A 13,660-nucleotide genomic window follows, 5' to 3' on the forward strand; every position below is an offset into this window, starting at 1 on the left:
TGTCTAGTTGCTGGGTATGTCAACATCACACGCACTTTCCCTAAGGAATGTCTTGCTTTTTCTGCCAGCCTACCAAGGCAGAATCAGTGATTCATCACAGAAACCAATCCACTTTAGTGGGTGAGATTTTTGATTTTTGTGGGAGATTGGTCACCGCTCACTTAAAGACTGTTGTATCTCTCCCTAAAATATTAACACCTTGGCCGCGGCTGGAATTCCGCGCCGGTGCTGGACATTCCGATCGCGGGCGTGGCCATGATGCCTGCCAGCCGTTCTTAGCACACGCCCACCTTGACTCATGACGGCTGGGAGCCGTCATCAGCACCGAAAGGGTTAACAACACGGTGTCCCTATATATAAAAATAAACTTCCATAAAGTTCTGGAAATCTTTGAGAAGCAGAACAGCAATGCACCAGCAAGCCTCTTTAGGGTTCAGGAGTTCTAGCAACAGAAGTTGATCATTGGGTAGAATTTGAGACAGTACTTATGCCTAAGAATTATTACACAATATTTATCACAGTTGTATATTGTCCTACTCTTAAACGTACAGTATTTTCATCTTTGTACTTAATGGCGGACGTATGATGCCTCATAAAAAGCACTGTCACAAGCAGGTAGACTACGGCCATGACAGTGTGCAGCCAAAGGAAGTTGCTTCTGTAAAAAGAAAAGAAAAAAGTTATTTCAATCAGTTTCAATTCACAAACATATTTTTAAAATCTGAGAAAATCAAACAAATCGCTAAAATCTCGATATTTTTATGAAAATCTGAGAAAAATCTAATCAAAATCTTCATATTTTTTGACAGTGCAATCAAATGCAAATACCATTTAAGCAAACATCAAGTAATAATTTATGAAACTACAGCAACCACAGAGCAGTAGAAAAGTGAGAAAGGAAACGAGATAAAAAATGATATCATCACATCTGAGAGTACTAGAAGCAGAAAGTGCATCAGTGAGACACTTAACAGTGAGTTCTCGACAATAAAGAGACAGGCCCTATATGTCTTCTTATAACGTGGTTGTTCACTTAACAGCAAAAATCGGGATCCCTGGTAAATTTTTATAGCTGAAAATGAATGAAAAACCCTGAAATAAAGGGATTTTTTCAAACTGATAAAAAAGCACCCAAGCTATTACCAGCTGTTAGGTGGAAATATTTTACTGAAACTTTTCTTTACATTCAGTGGTTTGCCTGGTTGTACTTTGGGCACATGATATAATTTTTATAACTATTTAGTAGTCCACAAAGACAATTTTGCTACTGGTTCAACATGCTTCAGGAGGCGCTCTGCCTAGTCAAGAATATTGAGTCCGGGTCACACTGAGCTGGTAGTGTCAGCGTCAAGAGATAGTTCCAAAATCTGGCTACATACATCAAGAAATAAAACTTAAGGGGATGGAAAAGAGACAAACTGAAAAGGAAGCCCTGCAATAACAAGAGGAAGCACCAAAGCCAGTACTCATGTGACAGGGTCAAAAGCAAGCAAGCTCAAAGAACTCAACAGGAAGACCAGCAACAACAAGAGGAAGCACCAAAGCCAGTACTCAAGCAACAGGGTCAAAAGCAAGCACGCTCAAAGAACTCAACAGGAAGCCCAACAACAACAAGAGGAAGCACCAACGCCAGTACTCAAGTGACAGGGTCAAAAGCAAGCAAGCTCAAAGAACTCTACAGGAAGCCCAGCAAAAAGAAGAGGAAGCACCAAAGCCAGTACTCAAGCAACAGGGTCAAAAGCAAGCAAGCTCAAAGAACTCAACAGGAAGCCCAGCAACAACAAGAGGAAGCACCAAAGCCAGTACTCAAGCAACAGGGTCAAAAGCAAGCAAGCTCAAAGAACTCAACAGGAAGCCCAGCAACAACAAGAGGCAGGACCAAAGCCAGTACTCAAGTGACAGGGTCAAAAGCAAGCACGCTCAAAGAACTCAACAGGAAGCCCAGCAACAAGAAGAGGAAGCACCAAAGCCAGTACTCAAGTGACAAGGTCACAAGCAAGCAAGCTCAAAGAACTCAACAGGAAGCCCAGCAACAGGAAGAGGAAGCACCAAAGCCAGTACTCAAGTGACAAGGTCAAAAGCAAGCAGGCTCAAATAACTCAACAGGAAGCCCAGCAACAACAAGAGGCAGGACCAAAGCCAGTACTCAAGTGACAGGGTCAAAAGCAAGCAAGCTCAAATACCTCAACAGGAAGCCTAGCAACAACAAGAGGCAGGACCAAAGGCAATAATCAAGCAACGGGGTCAAAAGCAAGCAAGCTCAAAGAACTCAACAGGAAGACCAGCAACATAAAGAGGTAGGATCAAAGGCAATAATCAAGTAACACAATCAAAAGCAAGCAAGCTCAAAGAAATAGCACCTGAGGCAAAGTAGAATTGGTCAGTAAATGGCAAAACTGAGAATCAAGGGTATAGTTAAAGCAGCAGTATGAATAAGATGTGCAACAGCAATACGCAAACACATGACGCTTTGCACCATTAATGCAATACCGTATTATTTGTATAGATAAAGGAGCCAGCATGGACTTACTCTTTACTTAAATTTCCTATAGTTGTTCTTCCAAAACTGTAGGCATCATTATCTAAAAGGTAATAGTCATAACACGTTATTAAAGGAGGCTTTCTGAATTGAAATGTTGTACATGCTCCGACACACAAACATAGGCGAACACGGACCAACAACAGACCCTTAAGCCATTTGGTAGATGCAGATTATCACTTATCCCTCTTTGAAACAGTCCCCTGTCCAGGCAGGAATCCAAAGAAGAAGTCACAATTTAGCTTTTAATGCCATTATAAAAGGTATAATAGGAATAAAAATTACTAATCCTGTTACCATGCTCCCAACATTCCACCTCTGTTCCATCCCCCATGCTTAACCTCAGCTATTGAACACAAGAGCCCTAAGGCAAGCGTGGTTTCTATATGTGGTTCGATTAAGGTATGGAAGGCTGAGTGGTAAACTGCGTAAGCCGGCAAGATGGCTCCATGATGTATACGCTAACTAGCAACATCTGCTGTAAACTGGGCAAAGACAACTCACCCTTCTATCCTTCAGAGCATCATTAATGTGGGTGATAACAACAACTATTATTTACAATTTTTTGAAACAAAGGAAGTGCATTATGAAGCACTGTACAAGAACATGTAATTACAATGATTACATACATCCTGAATTAATAGTTACAGGTAAAGAAAGTGTCACTCCTTCACTACATGATGCATGTGCATTTCCACAACTTAAATCCTAGTGATGAAGTAACTAAATCTGTATCAGCAGAGCTTGTAACGGGAAGGGCTTCAGAGGACTCTCCGGCAAAACCTGGCATTAGTCATGTCATCAAACCCAGATGTGTGACTTGCAAAAGTTTGCAACTGTGCATCGAGGGCTGGTCTCTGCCAGCGAGTTAGGGTCAACACCAGCAGTGGTACACTTCCCATTAGCATGATACGCAAGCAATTCTGAGCATTAAAGGAAAATACCACTAAGCAAAAGGTGAGGTTTAATCCTGAAGAAGGCTCCAGCAGAGTAACTTCTCCCCACCCTTTGTAACTATTTGAAGGACTGGCAGTGTCTGGTTTAATTAACACACTTATTTGTCTCCTATTCCAAACTAATAGATGCCTGCTATGAACTAAGTGCTTATCCTGCTTGCTCCTGATGAAGTGCTCTCACTAGTAGATCGCTGGCGAAACACTTTGTAAAGATGAGGCGGAGGCAGGTGGTTGAGGATTAGGATTTATTCAGGAGAAGAGAGCCGTCCAGCTTGAGGGGAAGACACAGCAGCAGCAACTGCCAAGCAGGGAACACTGGGGAGGAATCTTCGGTACAAGGGAATCCAAAGGGTGACATCACAGGGTGAAGGGATGACAGCAATAGCAATACAGATCACCACACACCTCCCCCCTTTTTAAAAAAAAAACAATTTAAGGAACATAGTAAAACGATAAGAAAAGGCAAATCAGATATAATCACGGTATTTGTTGGGCCTCACAATTGCCCTCGAACTTTTTCTTAAACCATTGTCAATACTGTCATTAGAATCTTCTTTTAAGCCATTACCAACATTGGTATTCGATGAGGGAGCAGTTGCACGGGAGGGATCTTTAGCAACCCGAGAAGTGCTCCACCAATTGCCATTAGACAGTTTGACAGCATTCTTGCGAACATCAACAACCTGTTGGTATTCAAGAAATTTCGAAAAACCTTTCTTAACTATGACAGGGTTCTTGATTCTAACCCAATCACCAGGATGAATGTTATGAGAAGACTCTTTCCTAGGCTCAGCAGAGCAAGGCAGGGAACTAGAAGATTTTTTGTTGGCACACTCCCACACTGCTTCCAAATCACAGCCCCGGTGGAGGCTCTTGACCATCCAAAAGGGGAAAGCTTGGGAGCAAGCTTTTCTTCCTCTGATCAGTTCGAAAGGAGAAAAACCTGTGGCAACATGGGGAGAAATGCGATAAGACCATATAAGATCTTTTACAGCTTGGAAGATACAATTATTTGACCTGAAAGCAGCTTGCACACATTCGACAATAACTCTGTTAAATCTCTCGGTTTTGCCATTGCTTTGGGAATGGTACAACGGAGTTCTGGTATGTCTAATGCAGCAATTGTTAAGGAAGACACCCATCTCTTTGGAAATGAATTGAACCCCGTTGTCAGTGAGGATTTCCTCTGGACACCCCTCCCTGAGGAAGATTCTGCTTAAACAATCAATAACACTCTTGGAGTTGGGAACATTGATCGGTTCAACTTCGACCCACCTGGAAAGATGATGAACGAGGACCAGGAAGTATTTGGAGGTATTGGGAAGGACATGGAACGGACCTAGAAAGTCCAGACCAATTTTTTGCCAGGCCCTAGCGGGAGGGGGAACAACAGAATTAGAAACACCTTCTAAGATAAGAACCTTGTCACTGGTGTTGCAACGTGAACAGAGTTTGATGGCTTCAATAATCTGGTTGTCCATTTTTGGCCACCAAAAATTCGATCTGACGTTTCTCTTGGTGATGGTGGCACCTAGATGGCCAGAATGTGCATCAGTAATAATTTTCTCTCTGTAAACAGAAGGGGGAATGAATTTATCACCCCTAACAATTTTACCATTTTCCAAAGAAAGTTCAGAGTTAATTTTCCAATAAATTTGAAACTCAGGAGAAAGGGTTTTTTCTTTAGGCCAACCTTTTTGTATGAAGGAGATGACATCTCTGAGGATGGCATCATTCTCAACAGCCTTGATCCAGTCACATTCAGCGAAAGAAACGGAGGTTTGGGAGATATTGGCCACAAAACATTCCTCAATGTCTGTTTCGTCATTCTCATCAGGTTCTTGTAAGGGTAACCTTGACAAGCAGTCTGCTCGTCTATTTTTACCGCCAGGGATATAAACAGCCTTGAAATTGAATTCCAATAGTTTAGTGGAGAGTCTAGCCAATCGTGCAGTGGTGCGATTGACGTTTCTGCCTGATAAGATATCAACAAGGGGACGATGGTCGGTTTGAAGAATGAACGGTCTACCCCATAGGTAAGACTTGAATTTCTCAACACTCCAAGCACAAGCAAGCAGTTCCTTCTCTATAACTGACTATTTCCTTTCGACAGGGCGGAGAGTCCTGGAGGCAAATCCGACGGTAAATTCTTTACCATAGGCCACTTGAGAAAGAACAGCTCCTAAGCCATATTCGCAAGCATCAACAGTGACAACGGCTTCTCTGTTGCCATTGAAAGGTTGAAGAGCAGGAGCGTTAGTAATGTGCTTTTTGATAAGCTGAAAACCTTTTTCACACTCATCAGACCAGCTGAAAGGGGCACCTTTTTTTAGTAAAAGCCTAAAACATTCGGTGGTCTTGGCATAGTCTCTCATGAATTTTGAGTAAAACTCACAAAGACCAAGAAAGGACAAAAGCTGTTCCTTGTTGGAAGGGGCGGGAGCTTCAATGATGCTTTTCACAAGACCAGATCTTGGCCTGATGCCATTTTCAGAAATGATATGACCAAGGTATTCCACTTCTCTGGTTTTGAAAACGCACTTACTCTTTTGTAAGGACCATCTTTGTACACAGGAGGATTGAATATGTATGAATCCTAATAATTCCTCTTACACGTATTCAACCATATCCTCCATTGCCAATTCAATCCCGGCTAATAAAATTATCTCATTCCCGGCAAGATTGGATTGCTTTTAAGTAGAGCACTGTCACCTCACCAATAATCACTGATCACTACTGTTTTAACCTAGGGTGTTCTCCTCCGGGTGGAGGGTGCATACCAACTGACCCTGTGATTCTGCACAGACGTGTAAACGAAGGCGGAGAATCAAGATACACCGCCCATACCACCATGATTGCACATGTATGAGGGTCTTTTAAACAAGGGTCATTCTAGTTAGAACTGTACCCAGGTTATACAGGACAAGTGATCCCCCCTCCCCCCTTTTTGATTAACAGTATCTAAAGCCAAGGAACTTGGTGGGATCACGGATTTTCCTTCTCCCCATCTTTGATTACTACATAAAACTCACAAAGACCAAGAAAGGACAAAAGCTGTTCCTTGTTGGAAGGGGCGGGAGCTTCAATGATGCTTTTCACAAGACCAGATCTTGGCCTGATGCCATTTTCAGAAATGATATGACCAAGGTATTCCACTTCTCTGGTTTTGAAAACGCACTTACTCTTTTGTAAGGACACACCTCTATGTTCCAGAATGTGAAAGACCTGGTCAATGACTTTGTCATGTTCGCTCTCAGATTGAGTGAAAATAAGAATATCATCTTGAAAGACGACTACATTGGAGAGTTCCTCAAACATTTCTGACATGATGCACTGGAAAACAGCGGCAGCAGAAGCCAACCCGAAGGGAAGGCGACGAAATTGGAATACGCCATCAGGTGTGACAAAGGCAGTGAGGTGACGTGAGAGAGGATGCAACTCAATCTGGTGGTAGGCCGCCTTTAAGTCAAATTTTGAAAACCAAGTGGATGAACCTACTTTTGCTATTAAATCCTCAATACCAGGAAGGGGAAAGCCATCAACCCAGATAGCCTGATTGAGACTGCGTAAATCCACACACATCCTAAGGTCACCGGACCTTTTTCTAGCAAGAACAATAGGAGAAAGCCATAATGTCGATTCAACTTTTTCAATAATTTCTTGTTCGCACAGGGATTTTAAATGTTTGGACAAGTCCTCTCTGATACTGAGTGGGACATTTCTAAGTTTGTGTTTGACTGGAGTAATGCCATCTTTGACTTTGATGAAATGTTGAAAATTGGTGATCTTACCAAGGCGATCTTCAAAAACTTTTTTATATTTGTGCTCCCACAATTTGTCATTCAAAATGTTACATACGGGAGCAGGGGATGAAGACATAGAACAAGGAATATTGCACTCTTCAATAAATACAGGATTGGGTAGGCCAGGTTTAATGGTAACACCAAATTCTGCCTGATGAATGAGACCCAGTACGTTGATGCCCCGTTTAGCAACATAAACCTTCCCTTTGATAAATTTGCCAAAAATGGAAATCTCAGCCCAGAAATAACCTAAAAGGTTAATTCTACTTCCCTCAAAGGCTACAGAAAGAACATCAGGAGGAAGTAAACACTTGTCATGCCAGAAGTGAGAATACTTTTCATAGGAAACAATAGTGATGCGAGCACCGGTGTCTACAAGTAGTTGAATATGACATTTGTCAATAGTAGCATCAACTTCAGGATCAGGAACAAGAAAAGTACGACTAGCAATATCATTGTATTTCACAACAACCACATATTCCTGACTGGTTACATCATATTCAGAATGTTCAGTTGAATGCTCAAGAGAATTTAAATCAGGGGAAGAATCGTTCTCATTCATGACACAACGTACATCACCTCTTTTACCTCTCATACAGACCTTTGAAAAATGACCATTTTTGCCACATTGACTGCATTGTTGGTTGGCAGCAGGACAATTTTTGAAATTAGAAAAATGGTAAGAAGAACCACATCTAAAACAAAAAGTGTTTCGGCTAAATTGTCTGTTGGGCATAAAGGGTCTTCTGGTGCTGGTATTTCCCATTCTTCTAAAATAACCACGTGAATCACGAGGAACAAAATTAGAAGTCTTGATGGGAGGGGGCATTTTAGTGGAAACAGCACCAGAAATAGAAGTGTTGGAAAGGGAAACCTCTAGTTGTTTGGAATTTTCCAAGGAAGTCTCAATACTCTTGGCTATGTCAATAGCTTTATCAAGAGAAGGATCCTTGCATGATAACAATTTTCCTTGGATTTGTTTACAAGAACAGCGAGCAACAAGTTGATCTCTAATAAGTTGGGAGGTGAAATTGTCAAATTCGCATTTAGAAGCAAGAATTTTCAAAGCAGTAACAAAAGTGTCAATGCTTTCTTCAGGTTTTTGAGCCCTGGTGAAGAATTTGTAACGATGAACAACCATGTTTTTGGTTTTAACAAAGTATTTGTCTAACTTGGCTATGGCTATGTCGAATTCATCAGGAGCTTCACCAGGAGGGGGAACATAAGGCGGAGATGGTCAAAGACATTCTGGCCTTCGACACCAAGATGATAGTACATTAAACTCTTTTTCCTTTCAGCACGATATCTAAGACCATCAATTGCACCTAAGTAGGCCATGAAGGATCTTAACCATAGCTTCCATTCGAGAGGAGGATCACCAGGAGTCTGAAGAAATGGAGCTGGAGGAGAAACGCTTTGCATTGTGGTATCTTCTATTTTCTCTTGGAATAAAGAGTTTTAATTAAAAGAAATAAGCTAACAAAACAAACAAAAGCAAAAAAAACTATTATAACAATGACAGTGCAAATAAAGTACACAATAGCTTGTAAGAACTGTGCACATCAGTGTGCAAATGCTGTGCACATCAGCGTGTAAGTTGTACACAATAGCGTGAAAAAACTGTGCACCTCAGTGTGCAAATGCTGTGCACATCAGCGTGTAAACGAAGATATTGTAGAGATTAGCGTGTAGAACATAAATGTAGAAATGTTGATGAGAAACGTGGAAGCTGTGCGCATCAGCGTGAGGTTGAAGTTGAAGTTTTTAAAACATGTAAGGAACACTTGAGCACATAAATGTGAAGAAAAATAAATGGTTTGAAAAGTACTTAATCAGCTGTGAGCTGTTTAATCCGCCATGCGCTTGAGCTGTGCGCATCAGCGTGATGAGTGAAGCAAAATACAGAAGGTTGCTGCGCAGCAAGGAAAAGCCTTTGTGACGTTACAAAGCTCAATGACTGAACAGCTGAGTGCAGCAAGGAGAAGCCTTTGTGACGTTTCGAAACCACGCAGTGACTGGCAGCAGGGAAAAGCGTCTAAGTTGCCATGGTGACCGGTATGCGTAATACGTGAAGACGCTTGGTTGCTTGATGCGTGGAGACGCTGGATAGCTTGACTGAGCCTGAACGTGAAAGTTCTACGACGTCATCACTCTGAGGCGCAGCCCGAGGGGAGAAGAACAACGGAGGAAAATGCGCGCAGTGTTGAAAGCGCGAGGGAAAAGGTAGGAAAGTCTTAGAAATGTAGCAAAAAAAAGTCTAGCGAGAGTCAGCTGATGGAAGCGGAGCGGGCTGGCACAGAGAATAAGGCAGAAAGCACAAAGCTGGGTGACGCGCAGTGAAAAGGCGTGCAGATGAATATAATTGGCAGAATAGTAGCAGGGCCAATTGCGATGAAAAGAGTTCTGTAGCTGCGACGGCTCTCAGTGAGTACAGCGGAGAAAGTAATCTGTAAATGTACTCACATGACGATGAAGGTCGTGGGAAGAACAATAAAAAGTCCTGAATTTCAAAACGCTTCCGTGATGAAGTTGTTCTGAAGATTGAAACAGCAGCAGAAGAACTGCTGACCATCCTCTGTCGCCAATGTAAAGATGAGGCGGAGGCAGGTGGTTGAGGATTAGGATTTATTCAGGAGAAGAGAGCCGTCCAGCTTGAGGGGAAGACACAGCAGCAGCAACTGCCAAGCAGGGAACACTGGGGAGGAATCTTCGGTACAAGGGAATCCAAAGGGTGACATCACAGGGTGAAGGGATGACAGCAATAGCAATACAGATCACCACACACTTCCTTTATAGCAGTGGAAGGCCTTAGCTTTTCTTGATTCACTGGAAATTTCAAAGGGTAGAAAAATGTAGTATTTTCCCTATGTAAACAAATGTTTCTACTCAATGCACAATAACAGTTTAGGAAACTAATTTATGTCACAGCAAACAAAAAAGCTAGAAAGACTTGGAAAGACTAGTGGGACATGAGACCGATTGCTGATGAAAAACTGGCCTCTCCAACATCTTAGTCAAGTAAGGCAGCCGGGAGACAAGCAATATAAGGGACGTGCGAGGGAGGGTGCAAGGAGCAGGAACACAACAGAGCAGGAGTAGGGTGCGGGGCAAGCAACAGGGAGGGGGACATAGTAAAAGTACTAGCAGGAGTGTGCAGCCAGCGGAAGGACATTGCCCGCAGACAGGAAGCAGTACTTGGTCCATGCTTCATGGCAGGGACCAACACCTGAAGCCCCAGGAGGAAGCAGGACACGCTAACCAATAAGATGCAAGGAAATGAGAGGGACATGGTAGTGGTAAGTAATGGACGTGATCTAAGCCCGATATAAGCTTTTATTTTGTCTACAAAACAATTTGCTGACAGCACATGTACTGTCTGAGACGAAACCTAAAATCAAATTGTGCGTTTGAATTCACACTGTCATGGTCTCCAAGGCCGAATGACATCTAACGTACTCTTTAGTACATTTCATGTGATTCTCATAAGTAAAAGCCAAACCTCCAACGTATCTCTCAAGGTGGGGGGCAAATAACACAGAACACTTAGGGGGGAATTAATTCCTTTAACATATCTGAAAAAAATCATGGTGATGCCATATTTCAGTAATGCAAAGGAAAGATAAATAAAGCTCTTCCATTAAATTGCAAATGGTTGTGGTAGTCAATACTGTAGATATAACATTTTGCCAGGTCAATAGGTCAACTATAATGCTTTTCTTTGGGCCCCATGGGCAAGCACCTTAACGTGATTATTATTATATTATTATTATATAAAATTTATAACGCGCTCAGTTACCCGGGGGCATCCCGGCGCTGAAGACACAGGAAGGAACGCTCAACTCAGTCACTACACCGGAAACAGATGGGTCTTCAAGAGTTTCCTAAAGTGCAAAATGTTGGGCTCTGAACGAATCTTAAAGGGCAAGGAGTTCCACAGTGCCGCCACTTGCACTGAGAAGCGTCGGCCCCCAGAGCAAGCTCTTTTTACTCTAGCTGACTGTAAGAGATGTCTTTGGTCCGAACGCAGTGGGCGTGTGGGCTTGTAGGGGCGTGCCATATTGGACAGGATAGAGGGGCCCTTACCATGCAAGATCTTATGGGCTGTGCATAACGCTTTGAATTTCACCCGCTCCTTAACAGGGAGCCAGTGAAGCGTTTTCAGAGCCGGGGCAGCTGAGTGTCTTCTCGGGACCTCCATCTGCACTCTGGCGGCTGCATTCTGCACCTGTTGAAGCGTTTTAAACGTCGCTTCGGGAGCGCCGAGAAACAGTGCATTCCCGTAGTCAAGCCTTGACAAGATTAAACCACGGATCAAGAGCTTCCTAGATGAGTTAGGGAGCAGTGGTAGAACCTTGCGAGCTGACCGCAACAGACCAAAACGCACCCCCACGGTCTTCCTGGCATGGGTCCTAAAGGACAGATCTTCCTCCAGCCAAACTCCCAGGGTCTTAATCTCCTTCTTGGGAGATGGTGGGTCACCCAGAGACTGGGGCCAGCAGCTAGCAATGAGTGTGGGACTGGATTTGCCCATCAGCATCAGCTCGGTTTTCTCTCCATTGAGTTTAAGGGCAGAATGGGACATCCAACGATGGACATTAGCGAGGCAGTCATGAAGGACTTCGGGTTGTTCCACCAGTTGGGTGAGGCCTACCACAAGCGGAGTATCATCAGCATAGCTGATGATCCTCACTCCTGAGGGGGAGGCCACTCTTTCAAGAGGAGTCATGTAAATATTAAATAGAGTAGGGCTCAAAGATGAGCCCTGAGGGACTCCACAATTGAAGAGGGAACAAGGTCGACTGCTCTGCCCCTTCCCAGACTTGATAGAAACGATTGGAGAGGAAGGATTCAAGCCATTTCAAGGCCATCCCTGTCACACCCACCCCTGACAGACGTTGGAGGAGCACCTGGTGACTTACGGTGTCAAAGGCAGCACTCAAGTCCAGGAGGATCACTGCCACTGACCCCCCTGAATCAAGAATGCTCCTTGCTTCCTCCACCACTGCCAATAAGGCTGTGTCAGTTCCCTGACCAGGGCGAAAGCACGTCTGGGAGTCCCCCAACAGGTGGTGGGACTCTAGATGATAAGAGAGCTGGCGGTTAACCAACTTTTCAGCGACTTTTGAGAAGCCGGGCAGAAGTGAGATAGGCCTGAAGTTGGCCAGATTTGAAGAGTCTAATCCTGTTTTTTTCAATAGTGCTTTGACAACTGCATTTTTCCATCTCTGAGGCACAATGCCCTGGGAGAGTGAAAGGTTAATGAGGTCTGTAAGCGGAGTGGACAAAGTATTTGCCACAAGTTTAAGATATTTCATAGGCACCGGGTCGCTAGGAGACCCACTCTTCATCCCTTTCAGGACTTTTATAACCTCCTCCTCAGAGAAAGGGCCGAAAGAGGACAGCTCAGCGGGGCATATTACTGGGCTAGGGTCCATCTCCGGGATCTGAGGGGTTGGAGGCAGCGAGGACAGGATCTTCTCTATTTTCGAATGAAAAAAGTCAGCTAGTTCTTCACATTTTTCTTGAGGATTGTCGTGCACAACTGGGGGGACCGGGGCCTTCAGAAGTTCTTTAAAAATTTTGAAAGATTCCCCTGGTGAGTTACTTGCCCTCTCAATCCTATCGCTGAAAAAGTTCCTTTTGGCATCTTTCAAAGCGACTTTATACTTCCTCATCTCTATCTTATAATCTTCCCGACTTTCTTCCATTCGCTCTCTCCTCCAAGCACGTTCTGATCTTTTACATGATGTTCTAAGACCCCTAAGCTCGGGGGTATACCAGGGAGCGGAACCGACTCTTCTTTCCCTGATGGGCCTTCTCTTTTTCGGAATCAGCGAGTCCAGAGTATTAGTCAGCCAATTTCCCACATGCTGGTCGGCAACAATGGGGTCAGTGGCAGGGGGAGGACAAGTTCTTGCCAGCTCTGCAGCCCAGCTATCCGCTGGTAGCCTCGACCAGAGTCGTTCCACTGTATACCGTTTAGGTACAGGATCTCTCTCTTTCCCCAACTGCCAAGTAAGGGGGACTAGACAATGGTCCGTCCAGGGAAGATCCAAGGGCTGGAGGGCTTGCAGGTTCTCCGAGTTAGCAAAAGCAACATCCAGCTGATTACCCTTATTGTGGGTGGCACCAACATTGACAAGGTGAAGATCAAATGCACCCAGCATGCCTTGTAGGTCTCTCGCCACTACATCACAAGGATCATCAAAATGTAAATTGAGGTCTCCGAGCACTATAAAGTTGGAGGACGCTGCAGCCAGTGGTATCACTGCCTCAATGAGGGAATCTAAGAAGTTTCCCATTGTTGCAGGAGGCCGATAGACAAGAAGGCCAGAGATAGAGTTGGTAGAAGATATGCGCAG

At 43.8% G+C, this 13,660-nt stretch overlaps 1 protein-coding gene across 1 annotated transcript in view; it reads right to left on the reverse strand.

Annotated features, from left to right (window-relative positions):
• LOC147706906 (mechanosensitive cation channel TMEM63A-like) overlaps nucleotides 1-13,660 on the reverse strand; it is a 239,408-nt gene that overhangs the window by 135,074 nt on the left and 90,674 nt on the right. The window contains exons 6-7 of the mRNA XM_086926166.1: nucleotides 2,531-2,582; nucleotides 550-658 (exon numbers count right to left, since the gene is read on the reverse strand). Coding sequence (XP_086782292.1) covers nucleotides 550-658; nucleotides 2,531-2,582 — 161 coding nt within the window. The remainder of the gene's footprint in view (nucleotides 1-549; nucleotides 659-2,530; nucleotides 2,583-13,660) is intronic.

The sequence above is a fragment of the Lissotriton vulgaris genome, chromosome 6 (assembly GCF_964263255.1).
Source record: "Lissotriton vulgaris chromosome 6, aLisVul1.2, whole genome shotgun sequence".
NCBI lineage: Eukaryota > Metazoa > Chordata > Amphibia > Caudata > Salamandridae > Lissotriton > Lissotriton vulgaris.